General features: G+C 49.6%; 1 protein-coding gene across 2 annotated transcripts in view; it reads left to right on the top strand.

Moving 5' to 3' along the window:
- Nucleotides 1-549: 549 nt before the first annotated feature.
- The window catches only part of ATL2 (atlastin GTPase 2), a 307,993-nt gene continuing 290,018 nt past the window's right edge, over nucleotides 550-18,524 (top strand). Inside the window, exon 1 of one of the 2 annotated variants that reach the window (XM_063918108.1) lies at nucleotides 550-682. In XM_063918108.1, coding sequence (XP_063774178.1) covers nucleotides 601-682 — 82 coding nt within the window. In that variant the 5' untranslated portion in view covers nucleotides 550-600. The remainder of the gene's footprint in view (nucleotides 683-18,524) is intronic. The other variant, XM_063918109.1, reaches the window with a different exon arrangement.

Below are 18,524 nucleotides of genomic sequence, written 5' to 3' on the forward strand. Positions count from 1 at the left end.
TAGTTACGGCTTTGATGCAAATAAAATGTAGTGTCATAGTTCATGGCTTGCGTCATTATATCATATTCAACTGCCCCTGTTAAGATCGATCCCCGGAATGTTGAAGATCCTCGGCTCCCTTTCCGCAAAGTTGTCCTCTTCAGGATTTTTTATACATCTGCCCCTTAAATAAGGGGTGAAACCCCATTGTACTTTAGCACCCATTGTTGTGACATCAGTGAAGTGCTGAAGGTGGAAACCACATGATGTGAACTGTTCCGAACACCTTATGTCCTTGAATAAAGGGCAGCACACTCCTCTCATGGTAGACACCAGCAACTCGATTCTATAGTGTCACTGTCACGATAGTCAAAACAGTTTCGTACATAAACTGCTGCCTAGTACAGTATAGTGTACTGGGAATGTGCAGCGCGACCCCACACACCCCGGCAGCTCTCACTTAGTCCATAATAGATCAGTATGGGCTCCAGTGCGCAGGCGCGAAACGCAGGCGCGAAAGGTGGATCGCTGGTCCCGGACTCCGGGGTATCTATAGTCCGCTGCAGAGTGGGTGTGACGTCATCGGAGGGGGCGGGGCTAATTTCAAAACCTAGAGCCAAGATGGCGGCGAGGGGATCGCTGAGGAATCGGAATCGAGTGGATTCGCAGAAAAGCTGGGAAATGAATCACGTTGACGGGCCAGGTAGGAGCTCTGTCAGCCGAGAGCGGGGGAGCGGTGGCAGTGGCTTCCGGGGAGAGCGCACGGAGCAGGTGCACAGGGCGGCTGGTTAGGTTACCGCTGCTGTGTACGGACGGGTGGGGGGACCGGGACGCTGCTGCGCCGCCGTATCTGGCGTTACGTTACTGCCCATGGGCAAGCAGCGTGCGGGCTGGCGGGCAGTGGCAGCGCGTACCCCGGTGTCCCCCGCCGTCCCTTGCTGCTCCGGTGCCTGACCTGGGACATGTATGTGACATACCGGGGATGCTGCTGTGTGCCCCCTCATGCCAAGCGCTGGTGCCATATGGCAAGCTCTGTGGTTTTATGTGTGTGTGTGTGTGTGTGTATATAGTTGTGAGTGACAGCTGCTGCCCTTTATGGTCGCACACAGTGCCAGGTATTAAATATTTGTCCCTGGAAATGTTCCTACTGTTCAATATTGACAAATTGCACAATAATTTACCAATTTTCTGCGCTGTGGTTCCAGTTCTTATTTGATTTTTTGTTTTTTTTAAGCTTGTATAATTGGACATCTATTGCAAAGAAGTAATTACAATGCAAAAAAAATTAATATTTTAATGTCAGAAAACATGATGTGTTGGGAATGTTGTACTCCAGGCTCTGCCAATAGGGAATGCCTGTCATGTGCCTGGTGGCACCTGCTCAGTAGAAAAGTAGTGTCTTTTGGAACTTTTCGAAGTGAACAGTTCCTTTACCTGTCCTATATACAGTATACAGTGCAGCCTGTGGAGTGTAGTGTGCACATGCACATTGACTGCTATTTGCACATCTGTCCTGGAGCACAGAGGTTATGTATATCTGTTCTGGTCTCTTATCTAAAGATGGAAAGTCACAGACTACTCATGCTGGAGTATAAAATAAGTGACAGCTGCAGTCACCCTGCCAATGACCTGGTGTTGTCATCCAGAGTATCTGTTTTGCCATATGTTTCTGTCTGTAGAAGAGCGTTCATTCTGTGTCTTTGAATGTGAGTGAATGAGTTCTTCAATGTGTTATACTGGTGACAACATATTACTGTTAATGGATTGTGGTGTGTATATATGTGCCTTGGGCTTAATGACTCATTTTGTCCCATGATTGCATCATCAATTTATTTGAGTTATTCCACTTTTTATCATCAAAAGTTACCTGTAACGGTGTTTTATACTTGTCAGCATATGCAACAAAACTTTATACCTGCACAGTTCATTATTCCTTATTAGGTACTTTTTGGGTATTTCCACTAAAAGCCAAATAAATGGAAAAACAATAAAGACCTGCTTGGCATTCTGGGTCCCTTCCGCACACACTTTACTAATACTTTTGGTTAGTGGATTTACTGCTCCAATATTGAAGTGCATCTGGTGTCTGTGTGTTCTATTTGTCAGCTGCCAAAATGACTTATTTTAACTGCAATTGAAAAATAGTCTTCTGTGCTTTGTAATCTTGAAATTAAATAAATGTTTGTTTTTACTGTAAGCACTGATTTACTGTAGTGCTGGTCTGGTTACACAGCGCAGCGCACCTGGTACATTTTAAAGATGGGGGGGGGGGGGGGGGGGAATCCAAATAGTTTAAACAAGAAAAAATACTTTTATTAGCAAATAATTGTTTTTCCTGCATCTGCTATCACCATCATGAGATGGTGATAACATGGGACGCCGCTGTCTTCCTGAAATAGTTGATGCCTCTCCCTTCTAATTGCTGTCACAGGCTGAAGATATTGCTAATTAGGGAGAATCCCTAATTTAGGCATCATCTTTCTTTGGGGCCGGTTCAGTTTTATTCCCGGCTGCCACGAGATATCGTCCGATGACAGCAATTCAGTTGTAACCCCGTTCAGGCGCCCAGCAGCCACATGAGGTGCGAGAAACAAATGTGCGCGCACTCTGCACTTTGCAGGAGTTAACACAGGTTTTGCCGTTTTAGACAGCTAAACCCGGTCTATTTGGGCGCGACATGCGTAATGTGCATCGCAATTGTTTGGGCGTCTAAAAAGTCCCGTTTAGATGAGAGTATTAGATGCCCAAAACAATTGAATTCCCCCAAAGGACAGAGTGGAACGGTGATGGTTGGAAAGGATTTATTAAATGCAGGAAGAGAGTTTGTAAAGTTCTCAAATGCTGGATCGTTTGAGAAAATAATCAGTAAAGGCCTGTACACCCTAGGCGATATAAAAAACAATATTGCACATTTTTACCCTCCTGAGTGAAATCGTTTACCATATTGCCCATATGCTGCTGATGACGGCTGATGCAGAACCCTGCAGGTCGTTAACGACCCTCTGTGTCGGCCACGCATGCAGTTCAATTTGGACTCCTTGTCCAAAGCTGCATGCACGGCCTGGCCACAGCATGCCGTCACTGTGCGACATTGCACAATGTGTATGCCCACGCCAGTCGGGTCGGGAGGGGGACACACTAGGCAATGTTCCTCATGGAGCACCTTTAGTGTGGGGTGGAGGATTTGAATTAGAACATCGAAAGAGAGAGAGTAAGAAAATAGTTTTTACCACACATGTGGCCATTCCATTACACAGTATCTGGACTATAGGTCGACCACTGATGGTAAACATGTAGAATGCTGACCGTGCTTATGGTCGACAGGTTCACATTGTTGACATATATATGGTCGACATGGCTTTTTTGGAGGGTTTTTTCCCCCCCACATTTTTATAAAAATTTTCTTACTTTACCATCCACATGGACTACGATTGGGAGTAGTAACCTGCCTGAAACTTGGTGAGCGAAGCAATACCCTAACTGAGGTTCCATGTGCTTTGACGAAGAAAACGATGCCAACAAAAATAAGATTTTAAACCTACCGGTAAATCTTTTTCTCCTAGTCTGTAGAGGATGCTGGGGACTCCGTAAGGACCATGGGGTATAGACGGGCTCCGCAGGAGACATGGGCACTATAAAGAACTTTAGAATGGGTGTGCACTGGCTCCTCCCTCTATGCCCCTCCTCCAGACCTCAGTTAGAAAAACTGCCCAGAGGAGACGGACAGTACGAGGAAAGGATTTTGTTAATCTAAGGGCAAGATTCATACCAGCCCACACCATATAACATGGAATATACTAACCTGTTAACAGTATGAAACAAAACAGCATCAGCCCGAGACTGATCAAAACTGTAACATAACCCTTATGTAAGCAAAAACTATATACAAGTCTTGCAGAATTTAGTCCGCACTGGGACGGGCGCCCAGCATCCTCTACGGACTAGGAGAAAAAAATTTACCGGTAGGTTTAAAATCTTATTTTCTCTTACGTCCTAGAGGATGCATGGGGATTATACCAAAGCTCCAGACCGGGCGGGAGAGTGCGGATGACTCTGCAGCACCGATTGAGCAAACATGAGGTCCTCATCAGCCAGGGTATCAAACTAGTAGAATTTAGTAAAAGTGTTTGAACCCGACCAAGTAGCTGCTCGTCAAAGCTGTAAAGCCGAGACGCCTCGGGCAGCCACCCAAGAAGAGCCCACCTTCCTAGTGGAATGGGCCTTTACTGAATTTGCTACCGGCAATCCAGCCGTAGAATGAGCCTGCTGAATCGTGTTGCAGATCCAGCGAGCAATAGTCTGCTTAGAAGCAGGAGCGCCAACCTTGTTGGCTGCATATAGGACAAACAGAGCTTCTGTTTTTCTAATTCGAGCCGTACTGGCTACGTAAATTTTTAAGGCCCTGACTACATCAAGGGATTTGGAATCCCAGAAAAAAATGCCGTGGGGTCCCCACTCCAAAGCATAACCAGCCTCGGGCTCTTCGAGCCGGTCCTGGTTCTAAAAATCCGGGGGGAAAATGGACAGGGGATCCCCCGTATTTTTAAAACCAGCACCGGGCTCTGCGCCTGGTGCACAAAATACGGGGGACAAAAAGTAGGGGTCCCCCGTATTTTATACACCAGCATCGGGCTCCACTAGCTGGACAGATAATGCCACAGCCGGGGTCACTTTTATACAGTGCCCTGCGGCCGTGGCATTAAATATCCAACTAGTCACCCCTGGCCGGGGTACCCTGGGGGAGTGGGGACCCCTTCAATCAAGGGGTCCCCCCCCCCAGCCACCCAGGGGCCAGGGGTGAAGCCCGAGGCTGTGTCCCCCCCCCATCCATGGGCTGCGGATGGGGGGCTGATAGCCTTGAGAAAATGACATGAATATGGTTTTCCCCAGTAGTACTACAAGTCCCAGCAAGCCTCCCCCGCAAGCTGGTACTTGGAGAACCACAAGTACCAGCATGCGGGAGAAAAACGGGCCCGCTGGTACCTGTAGTACTACTGGGGAAAAAATACCCAAATAAAAACAGGAGACACACCTTGATAGTAAAACTTTATTGCACACCTGCCGACACACACATACTTACCTATGTTGACACGAAGCAGTCGGTCCTCTTCTCCATGTAGAATCCACGGGTACCTGAAAATAAAAGATAATTATACTCACCTGATCCAGGGTCCAGAGATAAATCCTCGTACTTGTCAAAACAACAAAATGAACACCCGACCAGCGGACTGAAAGGGGTCCCATGTTGACACATGAGACCCCTTTCCACGAATGCAGACACCCCCGTGACAGCTGTCACAGAAGTGTCTCTTCAGCCAATCAGCGAGTGCAACGTCCTTGCACTCTGCTGATTGGCTCTGTGCGCGTCTGAGCTGTCAGACAGCGCATCGCAAAGCCTCTCCATTATATTCAATGGTGGGAACTTTGCGGTTAGTGGTGGGGTCACCCGTGGTCAGCGGCTGACCGCGGGTAACCCCGCCGCTGACGGCAAAGTTCCCACCATTGAAAGTAATGGAGGAAGCTGTGCGATGCGCTGTCTGAGCTCAGACGCGCACAGCCAATCAGGTGAGCGCTACGACGTGGCACTTCCTGATTGGCTGAAGGGACCTCAGTGACAGCAGTCACGTGGGGTCCCGGCATTCGGGGAAAGGGGTTTCATGTGTCAACATGGGACCCCTTTCAGTCCAATGGTCGGGTGTTCGTGTTTTTTTTTTTTTGCCAAGTACGAGGATTTTATCTCTGGACGTGGATTTATCTCTGGACACTGGATCAGGTGAGTGTTTTTTTTTTTCATAGGTACCCCGGATCGTCGGAGTCGAGACGTGGCAGTCGGCGTGTCAACATAGGTAAGTATGTGTGTGTCGGCAGTGTGTAATAAAGTTGTACTTGTCACGGTGTGTGTCTCCTGTTTTTATTTGGGTATTTTTTTCCCTGTAGTACTACAGGTACCAGCGGGCCCGTTTTTCTCCCGCATACTGGTACTTGTGGTTCTCCAAGTACCAGCTTGCGGGGGAGGCTTGCTGGGACTTGTAGTACTACTGAAAAAAACTGTATTCTTTCAATTTTGACAAGGCTATCGGCCCCCCATCCGCAGCCCTTTAATGGGGGGGGACAGCCTCGGGCTTCACCCCTGGCCCTTGGGTGGCTAAGGGGGGGGGGACCCCTTGATTGAAGGGGTCCCCACTCCCCCAGGGTACCCCGGCCAGGGGTGACTAGTTGGATATTTAATGCCACGGCCGCAAGGCACTGTATAAAAGTGACCCCCGGCTGTGGCATTATCTGTCCAGCTAGTGGAGCCCGATGCTGGTGTAAAAAATACGGGGGACCCCTACTCTTTTTGTCCCCCGTTTTCTCTGACGTCCTAGTGGATGCTGGGGACTCCGTAAGGACCATGGGGAATAGACGGGCTCCGCAGGAGACTGGGCACTCTAAAGAAAGATTTAGGTCTATCTGGTGTGCACTGGCTCCTCCCCCTATGACCCTCCTCCAAGCCTCAGTTAGATTTCTGTGCCCGGCTGAGCTGGATGCACACTAGGGGCTCTCCTGAGCTCCTAGGAAGAAAGTGTTTGTTAGGTTTATTATTTTCAGTGAGACCTGCTGGCAACAGGCTCACTGCATCGAGGGACTAAGGGGAGAAGAAGCGAACCTACCTAAGTGGTGGTAGCTTGGGCTTCTTAGGCTACTGGACACCATTAGCTCCAGAGGGATCGAACACAGGACCCGACCTCGTCGTCCGTTCCCGGAGCCGCGCCGCCGTCCCCCTTACAGAGCCAGAAGCAAGAAGGTGGTCCGGAAAATCGGCGGCTGAAGACTTCTGTCTTCTCCAAGGTAGCGCACAGCACTGCAGCTGTGCGCCATTGCTCCTCATGCACACCACACACTTCGGTCACTGATGGGTGCAGGGCGCTGGGGGGGGGGGGGCGCCCTGAGCAGCAATACTGACACCTTGGCTGGCAAACTGGCACCATATATAGCCCCAGAGGCTATATAGGTGCTTTTTAACCCCTGCCAGAATCCATAAAAATGCTGGAGAAAGTCCGCGAAAAAGGGGCGGAGCTATCTCCTTCAGCACACTGGCGCCATTTTTCCCTCACAGCTCCGTTGGAGGGAAGCTCCCTGGCTCTCCCCTGCAGTAAATACTACAGAAAGGGTTAAAAAGAGAGGGGGGGGGGGGCACAATTTAGGCGCAGTATACAATATATATAGGCAGCTATAAGGGAAAACACTCTTATATGTGATATCCCTGTGATATATAGCGCCCTGGTGTGTGCTGGCATACTCTCCCTCTGTCTCCCCAAAGGGCTTTGTGGGGTCCTGTCCTCTGTCAGAGCATTCCCTGTGTGTGTGCTGTGTGTCGGTACGGCTGTGTCGACATGTATGAGGAGGATAATGATGTGGAGGCGGAACAAATGCCTGTAAATGTGATGTCACCCCCTGCGGGATCGACACCGGTGTGGTTGGACTTATGGAAGGATTACGTGAAAGTGTCAACTCCTTACACAAAAGGTCGACGACACAGAACAGCCGGCTACTCAGCTTGTGCCTGTTCCAGCGTCTCAAATGTCATGGGGGGCTCTAAAAACGCCCGCTACCTCAGATGGCAGAAACAGATGTCGACACGGATACCGACTCCAGTGTCGACGACGATGAGACTAGTGTACCCTCCAAATAGGTCCACCCGTTACATGATTGAGGCAATGAAAAATGTATTACACATTTATGATAATACCCCAGGTACCACATAAAAGGGTATTATGTTTGGTGAGAGAAAACTACCAGTAGTTTCTCTGACGTCCTAGTGGATGCTGGGAACTCCGTAAGGACCATGGGGAATAGCGGCTCCGCAGGAGACTGGGCACAACTAAAGAAAGCTTTAGGTCACCTGGTGTGCACTGGCTCCTCCCACTATGACCCTCCTCCAAGCCTCAGTTAGATTTTGTGCCCGGCCGAGGTTGGATGCACACTAGGGGCTCTCCTGAGCCCTTAGAAAGAAAGTATAGATTTAGGTTTTTTATTTTCAGTGAGACCTGCTGGCAACAGGCTCACTGCAGCGAGGGACTAAGGGGAGAAGAAGCGAACTCGCCTGCTTGCAGCCGGATTGGGCTTCTTAGGCTACTGGACACCATTAGCTCCAGAGGGATCGACCGCAGGCCCAGTCCTTGGTGTTCGGTCCCGGAGCCGCGCCGCCGTCCCCCTTACAGAGCCAGAAGCAAGAAGAGGTCCGGAAAATCGGCGGCAGAAGACATCAGTCTTCACCAAGGTAGCGCACAGCACTGCAGCTGTGCGCCATTGCTCCTCATGTACACCTCACACTCCGGTCACTGAGGGTGCAGGGCGCTGGGGGGGGGGCGCCCTAAGCAGCAATATTAACACCTTGGCTGGCAAAAATACCACAATATATAGCCCCAGAGGCTATATATGTGGTAAATACCCCTGCCAGAATCCAGAAAAAAGCGGAAGAAAAGTCAGCGAAAAAGGGGCGGAGCTATCTCCCTCAGACACACTGGCGCCATTTTCTCTTCACAGTGCAGCTGGAAGAAAGCTCCCCAGGCTCTCCCCTGTAGTTTTCAGGCTCAAAGGGTTAAAAAGAGAGGGGGGGCACTAAATTTAGGCGCAATATTATATATACAAGCAGCTATTGGGGAAATTTCACTCAGTTATAGTGTTAATCCCCACATTATATAGCGCTCTGGTGTGTGCTGGCATACTCTCTCTCTGTCTCCCCAAAGGGCTTTGTGGGGTCCTTTCCTCAGTCAGAGCATTCCCTGTGTGTGTGCGGTGTGTCGGTACAGCTGTGTCGACATGTTTAATGAGGAGGCTTATATGGTGACGGAGCAGATGCCGATAAATGTGATGTCGCCCCCTGTGGGGCCGACACCAGAGTGGATGGTTAGGTGAAAGGTATTAACCGACAGTGTCAAATCCTTACATAAAAGGGTGGATGACGTAACAGCTGTGGGACAGCCGGCTTCTCAGTCCGCGCCTGCCCAGGCGTCTCAAAGGCCATCAGGGGCTCAAAAAACGCCCGCTCACTCAGATGGCAGACACAGATGTCGACACGGAGTCTGACTCCAGTGTCGACAAGGTTGAGACATATACACAATCCACTAGGAACATCCGTGACTTAATCCCGGCAATAAAAAATGTGTTACACATTTCTGACATTAACCCAAGTACCACTAAAAAAGGGTTTTATGTTTGGGGAGAAAAAGCAGGCAGTGTTTTGTTCCCCCATCAGATGAATGAATGAAGTGTGTGAAAAGCGTGGGTTCCCCCCGATAAGAAACTGGTAATTTCTAAAAAGTTACTGATGGCGTACCCTTTCCCGCCAGAGGATAAGTTACGCTGGGAGCTATCCCCTAGGGTGGATAAGGCGCTCACACGGTTGTCAAAAAAGGGTGGCACTGCCGTTTTAGGAACGGCCACTTTGACGGTACCTGTTGATAAAAAGCAGGAGGCTATCCTGAAGTCTGTATTTACACACTCAGGTACTAGACTGAGACCTGCAGATCGTGCTGCTGCAGCGTGGTCGGTGACCCTGTCACACATGAGAACATATTAAAGACGTCGTCTTATATATGAGGGATGCACAGAGGGATATTTTGCCGGCTGGCATCCAAAATGAATGTAATGACCATTCTGTCAGGAACTCTGCCTTATAAGGGTGAGGAATTATTTGGGGATGGTCTCTGGGACCTCGTATCCATTACCTCAGGTTTCCTCACAGACTAAGAAAGCACTGTATTATCAGGTACAGTCCTTTCGGCTTCAGAAAAGCAAGCGGGTCAAAGGCGCTTCTTTTCTGTACAGAGACATGGGGAGAGGGAAAAAGCTGCACCAGTCAGCCTGTTCCCAGAATCAAACTTCTTCTCTCGCTTCCTCTGAGTCCACAGCATGACGCGGGGGCTCCACAGGTGTAGCCAGGTACGGTGGGGGGCCGTCTCAAAAATTTCAGCGATCAGTGGGCTCACTCACAGGTGGTTCCCTGTTTCATTCAAGTAGTATTTCAGGGGTACAAGCTGTAATTCGAGATGTCTCCCCCCCGCCGTTTCCTCAAATATGCCTTGCCGACAACTCCCTCAGGCAGGGAGGCTGCGCTAGAGGCAATTAATAAGCTGTATTCCCAGCAGGTAATACTCAAGGTGCCACTACTTCAACAAGGACGGGGTTACTATTCCACACGGTTTGGGGTACCGAAACCGCATGGTTCGGTGTGACCCATTTTATATTTAAAATCCTTGAACACATACATAAAAAAATTCAAGTTCAAGATGGAATCGCTCAGGGCGGTTATTGCAAGCCTGGACGAGGGGGATTACATGGGATCCCGGGACATCAAGGATGCTTACCTGCATGTCCCCATTTACCATCCTCGCCAGGAGTACCTCAGATTTGTGGTACAGGATTACCATTACCAAGTCCAGACACTGCCGTTTGGACTGTACATGGCACCGAGGGTGTTTACCAAGGTAATGGCCAAAATGATGATACTCCTTCAAAAAAAAGGGAGTTTTAATTATCCCGTACTTGGACAATATCCTTATAAGGGCAAGGTCCAAGGAGCAGTTGCTAGTCGGGGTAGCACTATTTTGGAAAGTGCTACAACAGCACGGTTGGATTCTAAACAGTCCAAAGTCACAGCTGGTTCCTACGACACGTCTACTGTTCCTGGGGATGGTTCTGGACACAGAACAGAAATAAGTGTTTCTCCCGGAGGAGAAAGCCAAGGAACTGTCATCTCTAGTCAGAGACCTCCTGAAGCAAAAATAGGTATTGGTGCATCATTGCACGCGAGTCCTGGGAAAAAAAATGGTAGCTTCCTACGAAGCAATCCCATTCGGCAGGTTCCATGCAAGAGGGCCGCAGGTTCAGCATACAGGACTAGGTCCTAGTGACCATGGATGTCAGCCTTTGAGGCTGGGGGGCAGTCACACAGGGAAAAAACTTCCAGGGACTTTGGTCAAGTCAAGTGACTTCCCTACACATAAATATTCTGGAACGGAGGGCCATTTACAATGCCCTGAGTCAGGCAAGGCCTCTGCTTCAAAACCAGCCGGTACTGATCCAATCAGACAACATCACGGCAGTCGCCCATGTAAACCAACGGGGCGGCACAAGAAGCAGGATGGCGATGGCAGAAGCCACAAGGATTCTCCGATGGGCGGAAAATCATGTGTTAACACTGTCAGCAGTGTTCATTCCCGGAGTGGACGACTGGGAAGCAGATCTTCTCAGCGGACACGACCTCCACCCGGGAGAGTGGGGATTTCATCCAGAAGTCTTCCAAAGGATTGTACACCATTGGGAAAGGCCACAGGTGGACATGATGGCGTCCCGCCTCAACAAAAAGCTATAAAAGATATTGCGCCAGGTCAAAGGACCCTCAGGCGATAGCTGTGGACGCTCTGGTAACACCGTGGGTGTACCAGTCGGTTTATGTGTTCCTCCCTCTGCCTCTCATACAAAAGGTACTGAGAATAATAGGAAGGCGAGGAGTAAGAACGATACTCGTGGTTCCGGATTGGCCAAGAAGAGCTTGGTACCCAGAACTTCAAGAAATTATATCAGAGGACCCATGGCCTCTGCCGCTCAGACAGGACCTGCGGCAGCAGGGGCCCTGTCTGTTCCAAGACTTACCGCGGCTACGTTTTGACGGCATGGCGGTTGAACGCCGGATCCTAAAGGAAAAGGGCATTCCGGAGGAAGTCATTCCTACGCTGATTCAAGCCAGGAAAGATGTAACTGCAAAACATTATCACCGCATATGGCAAAAATATGTTGCTTGGTGTGAGGCCAAAAAGGCCCCAACAGAGGAATTTCAACTAAGTCGATTTCTGCATTTCCTACAAGCAGGAGTGTCTATGGGCCTAAAATTAGGCTCCATTAAGGTACAGATCTCGGCTCTGTCGATTTTCTTCCAAAAAGAACTAGCTTCAGTACCTGAAGTTCAGACATTGTAAAAGGAGTGCTGCATATTCAGCCCCCGGTTGTGCCTCCAGTGGCACCTTGGGTTCTCAACGTGGTGTTGAGTTTTTTAAAATCACATTGGTGTGAGCCACTAAAAACCGTGGATCTAAAATATCTCACGCGGAAAGTGGTCATGTTATTGGCCTTGGCTTCGGCCAGGCGTGTATCAGAATTGGCGGCTTTGTCATATAAAAGTCCTTATCTGATTTTCCATATGGATAGGGCAGAATTGAGGACTCGTCCCCAGTTTCTCCCTAAGGTGTTATCAGCTTTTCACTTGAACCAACTATGGTAGTGCCTGCGGCTACTAGGGACTTGGAGGATTCCAAGTTACTGGACGTAGTCAGGCCCTTGAAAAATTATGTTTCCAGGACGGCTAGAGTCAGGAGAACTGACTCGCTGTTTATCCTGTATGCACCCAGCAAACTGGGTGCTCCTGCTTCTAAGCAGACTATTGCTCGCTGGATTTGTAGCACAATTCAGCTGGCGCATTCTGCGGCTGGACTACCGCAGCCAAAATCTGTAAAAGCCCATTCCACAAGGAAGGTGGGCTCATCTTGGGCAGCTGCCCGAGGGGTCTCGGCTTTACAAATTTGCCGAGCTGTTACTTGGTCGGGTTCAAACACTCTTGCAAGAGTCTACAAGTTTGATACCCGGGCTGAGGAGGACCTAGAGTTTGCTCATTCGGTGCTGCAGAGTCATCCGCACTCTCCCGCCCGTTTGGGAGCTTTGGTATAATCCCCATGGTCCTTACGGAGTTCCCAGCATCCACTAGGACGTCAGAGAAAATAAGATTTTACTCACCGGTAAATCTATTTCTCGTAGTCCGTAGTGGATGCTGGGCGCCCATCCCAAGTGCGGATTGTCTGCAATACTTGTATATAGTTATTGCCTAACTAAAGGGTTATTGTTGAGCCATCTGTTGAGAGGCTCAGTTATATTCATACTGTTAACTGGGTATAGTATCACGAGTTATACGGTGTGATTGGTGTGGCTGGTATGAGTCTTACCCGGGATTCTAAATCCTTCCTTATTATGTCAGCTCGTCCGGGCACAGTGTTCTAACTGAGGCTTGGAGGAGGGTCATAGTGGGAGGAGCCAGTGCACACCAGGTGACCTAAAGCTTTCTTTAGTTGTGCCCAGTCTCCTGCGGAGCCGCTATTCCCCATGGTCCTTACGGAGTTCCCAGCATCCACTACGGACTACGAGAAATAGATTTACCGGTGAGTAAAATCTTATTTTTTCCTGCATCTGAGAAATTAAATGAGGTGTGTGAGGAAGCGTGGTCTTCCCCCGGTAAGAAATTGATAATTTCTAAACGGTAATTGGAAGCGTACCCTTCCCGCCAGAGGATAGGTCACGTTGGGAAACACCCCATAGGGTAGATACAGCGCTTACACGCTTATCAGAAAAGGTGGCACTACCGTCTCCGGATACGGCCGCCCTGAAGGAACCTGCTGATAAAAAGCAGGGGGTTACCCTGAAAGATATAGTCACACACTCGGGCATTATATTGCGACCAGCCATTGCTTCGGCATGGATGTGCAGTGCTCCCGCTGCGTGGTCAGATTCCCTGTCGGAAAATTACTATGGATAGGGACAATATTTTGCTGACAATAGAGCATATAAAAGACGTGGTCTTATACATGCGTGATGCACAGAGGGATATTTGCCGGCTGGCATCAAAAATAAGCGCTAGGTCCATTGCCGCCAGACGGGGGTTATGGACTCGGCAATGGTCAGGCGATGCCGACTCGAATCGGCACATGGAAGTTTTGCCCTATAAGGGTGTAAAACTGTTTGGGGATGGTCTTTCAGACCTCGTTTCCACAGCTACTGCTGGGAAATCGACTTTTTTGCCACAGGCTACCCCACAACAAAAGAAAGCACCGTATCATCAAGTACAGTCCTTTCGGCCCCAGAAAAGCAAGAGGGCTAGAGGCTCATCCTTTCTGCCGAGAGGCAAAGGTAGAGGAAAAAGCTGCAGCACACAGCTAGTTCCCAAGAGCAGAAGTCCTCCCTGCGTCCGGTAAGTCCACAGCATGACGCTGGGGCTGCTCAGGCGGACCCGGGTACGGTGGGGGCCCGTCTCAGAAATTTCAGCGCCCAGTGTGCTCTCTCACATGGATCCCTGGGTCCTTCAAGTAGTATCTCAGGGGTACAGGCTGGAGTTCGAGACGTTCTTCCCACCGCCGTTTCCTAAAATCTGCCTTACCGGCACCTCCCTCTGCCAGGGAGGCGGTGTTGGTGGCTATTCAACACTATAATCACAACAAGTGATTTGTCAAGGTGCCCCTCCTTCAGCAAGGAAGGGGTTACTATTCCACAATGGTTGTGGTACCGAAACAGAACGGTTCGGTGAGACCCATCTTAAAATTAAAATACTTGAACTTTTATATCAGAAGATTCAAGTTCAAGATGGAATCGCTCAGGGCGGTTATTACGAGCCTGGACGAGGGGGATTACAGGGTCTCCCTGGACATCAAGGATGCGTACCTGCATGTCCCCATTTACCCTCCTCACCAGGAGTACCTCAGATGTGTGGTACAGGACTGTCACTATCAGTTCCAGACGCTGCCGTTGGAGTTGTCCACGGCACCGAAGGTCTTTACCAAGGTAATGGCCGAAATGATGGTACTCCTTCGCAAGAAGGAAGTTTTTATTATCCCGTACTTGGACGAGGTCCAAAGAACAGTTGGTAGTGGGGGTAGCACTCTCTCGGGAAGTGCTACAACAGCAAGACTGGATTATCAATATTCCAAAGTCACAGCTGGTCCCGACGACACGTCTTCTGTTCCTGGGAATGATTCTGGACACAGACCAGAAAAGAGTGTTTCTTCCAGTGGAAGCACACGAGTCCTGGAAAAAATGGTAGCTTCGTACGAAGCATAATTCCATTCGGAAGGTTCCACGTAAGGACGTTCCAGTGGGACCTGTGGGACAAATGGTCCGGGTCCCATCTACAGATACAACAGCGGATAACCCTGTCGGCAAGAAACAGGTTGTCGCTGCTGTGGTGGCTGCAGAGGGCTCATCTACTAGAGGGCCGCAGATTCGGAATACAGGACTGGGTCCTGGTGACCACGGAGGCGAGCCTTCGGGGCTGGGGTGCAGTCACACAGGGAAGAAATTTCCAAGGAGATTTCGCTTCACATAAATATTCTGGAGCTAAGGGCCATTTACAATGCCCTATGCCAAGCAAGGCCCCTGCTTCAGAACCAGCCGGTACTGATCCAATCAGACGATATCACGGCGGTCGCCCATGTAAACAGGGCGGCACAAGAAGCAGGATGGCGATGGCAGAAGCCACAAGGATTCTCCGATGGGCGACCTACACCCGGGAGAATGGGGACTTCTTCCAGAAGTTTTCCAAATGCGGGTAAACCGTTGGGAATGACCACGGGTGGACATGATGGCGTCCCGCCTCAACAAAAAGTTGAAAAGATATTGCGCCAGGTCAAGGGACCCTCAGGCGATCGCTGTGGACGCTCTAGTGACACCGTGGGTGTACCAGTCGGTTTATGTGTTTCCTCCTCTACCTCTCATACCCAAGGTACTGAGAATAATAAGAATGCGAGGAGTGAAAACCATACTCGTGGTTCCGGGTTGGCCAAGAAGAGCTTGGTACCCGGAACTTCAAGAGAGGCTGGCAGAGGACCCTTGGCCTCTGCCGCTCAGACAAGACCTGCTGCAGCAGGGACCCTGTCTGTTCCAAGACTTACCGCGGCTGCGTTTGACGGCATGGCGGTTGAACACCGGATCCTAAAGGAAAAGGGTATTCCGGAGGAAGTCATCCCTACCCTGATCAAAGCCAGGAAGGATGTCACCGCAAGACATTATTACCGCATTTGGCGGAAATATGTTGCTTGGTGTGAGGCCATGAAGGCCCCGAAGGAGGAATTTCAACTGGGTCGATTCCTACACTTCCTGCAAGCAGGGGTGACGTTGGGCCTCAAATTGGGGTCCATCAAGGTCCAGATTTCGGCTCTGTCGATTTTCTTCCAGAAAGAACTGGCTTCACTGCCTGAAGTTCAGACTTTTGTCAAAGGAGTTCTGCATATTCAGCCTCCTTTTGTGCCCCCAGTGGCACCTTGGGATCTCAATGTGGTTTTGGCATTCCTGAAATCACATTGGTTCGAACCACTTAAGACTGTGGAATTAAAATATCTCACGTGGAAAGTGGTCGTACTGTTGGCCCTGGCTTCGGCCAGGCGGGTTTCAGAATTGGCGGCTTTGTCTTTAAAAAAGCCCTTATCTGATTTTCCAGATGGATAGGGCAGAATTGAGGACTCGTCCTCAGTTTCTCCCAAAGGTGGTCTCAGCTTTTCACTTGAACCAACCTATTGTGGTGCCTGCGGCTACTAGTGACTTGGAGGATCCCAAGTTGCTGGACGTAGTCAGGGCCCTGAAAATTTATGTTTCCAGGACGGCTGGAGTCAGAAAAACTGACTCGCTGTTTATCCTGTATGCACCCAACAAGCTGGGTGCTCCTGCTTCTAAGCAGTCTATGGCGCGCTGGATTTGTAGCACTATTCAGCTGGCGCATTCTGCGGTAGGATTACCGCAGCCTAAATCAATAAAAGCCCATTCCACAAGGAAGGTGGGCTCATCTTGGGCGGCTGCCCGAGGGGTCTCGGCTTTACAACTTTGCCGAGCAGCTACTTGGTCAGGGGCAAACACGTTTGCTAAATTCTACAAATTTGATTCCCTGGCTGAGGAGGACCTGGAGTTCTCTCATTCGGTGCTGCAGAGTCATCCGCACTCTCCCGCCCGTTTGGGAGCTTTGGTATAATCCCCATGGTCCTTACGGAGTCCCCAGCATCCACTAGGACGTCAGAGAAAATAAGATTTTACTCACCGGTAAATCTATTTCTCGTAGTCCGTAGTGGATGCTGGGCGCCCATCCCAAGTGCGGATTGTCTGCAATACTTGTACATAGTTATTGTTACAAAAATCGGGTTTTGTTGTGAGCCATCTCTTCAGAGGCTCCAATTGTTATCATACTGTTAACCGGGGTACCTATCACGTGTTATATGGTGTGATTGGTGTGGCTGGTATGAGTCTTACCCGGGATTCAAAATCCTTCCTTATTGTGTCAGCTCTTCCGGGCACAGTTCCTAACTGAGGCTTGGAGGAGGGTCATAGGGGGAGGAGCCAGTGCACACCAGATAGTCCTAAATCTTTCTTTAGAGTGCCCAGTCTCCTGCGGAGCCCGTCTATTCCCCATGGTCCTTACGGAGTCCCCAGCATCCACTACGGACTACGAGAAATAGATTTACCGGTGAGTAAAATCTTATTTTTTTTGCACCAGGCGCAGAGCCCGGTGCTGGTTTTAAAAATACGGGGAATCCCCTGTCCAATTTCCCCCCGGATTTTTAGAACCAGGACCAGCTCGAAGAGCCCGAGGCTGGTTATGCTTTGGAGGGGGGACCCCACGCCATTTTTTTTCGTGTTTTTCCCGTTTTTTTTTTAAATCGCGGCAAAATCCGTCAAATCGGCCGTTTTTCGCCCGCGGGACTGTTGAATCCGTTTTCCATTGAATATGGTGAATTTCGGCAACCACTTGCCGAAATTGGACGGTCGAATTGTGTCGAATTTAAAAACGGCGATAATTTGCCGCAATTCGCCGCTAATTGCATATACCCCTATATCAAAAGATATAATGGCGACTTACTTTTGGAACCAAGTCAATTACACCGAACAAAAAAGTCCAGAGGGATAGGGAATATCCAACTAAAAATTAAGTATAGGTTTACATTAATTAAATGGAAATAAGGGAAGTGCTTTAAAATTAGTAATCAAAGGTAATTACTTACAATTCAGAGTTCTGGACCTTAAGGAGAGGAGGTAGCCACACAGGTCCAGAACTCTGAATTGTAAGTAATTACCTTTGATTACTAATTTTAAAGCAGGGGAGAGTCCGGGGAGCCAGCTTCTGCAGTGTGCTGTGGAGAAAATGGCGCTGGTTAGTGCTGTGAGATCAAGCTCCGCCCCCTCAGCGGCAGGCTTTGGTCCCACTCAAATTTATTTATACTGGCGGGGGATTATAAAATATATTGCCACCGCAGCCTATATATTCTTATGAGCCAGTCCTAGAGGTTTATTGCTGCCCAGGGCGCCCCCTCTGCGCCCTGCACCCATCCGTGCCTGCAGTGTGTGTAGTGTGTGGGAGCAATGGCGCGCAGCGTTATCTCATAGAAGATCTGAAGTCTTCAGCCGCCTTTGAAGTCTTCTTTCTTCGTATACTCACCCGGCTTCTATCTTCTGGCTCTGTGAGGAGGACGGCGGCGCGGCTCCGGGACGAACGGCGAGGTGAGACCTGCGTTCCGACTCCCTCTGGAGCTAATGGTGTCCAGTAGCCTAAGAAGCAGAGCCTATATCATTTAAGTAGGTCTGCTTCTCTCTCCTCAGTCCCACGATGCAGGGAGCCTGTTGCCAGCAGTGCTCCCTGGAAAAAAAAAACCTAACAATTCTTTCTCTAACGTCCTAGTGGATGCTGGGGACTCCGTAAGGACCATGGGGATAGACGGGCTCCGCAGGAGATATGGGCACTTTAAGAAAGAATTTAGATTCTGGTG

Source organism: Pseudophryne corroboree, chromosome 4, assembly GCF_028390025.1.
Source record: "Pseudophryne corroboree isolate aPseCor3 chromosome 4, aPseCor3.hap2, whole genome shotgun sequence".
NCBI lineage: Eukaryota > Metazoa > Chordata > Amphibia > Anura > Myobatrachidae > Pseudophryne > Pseudophryne corroboree.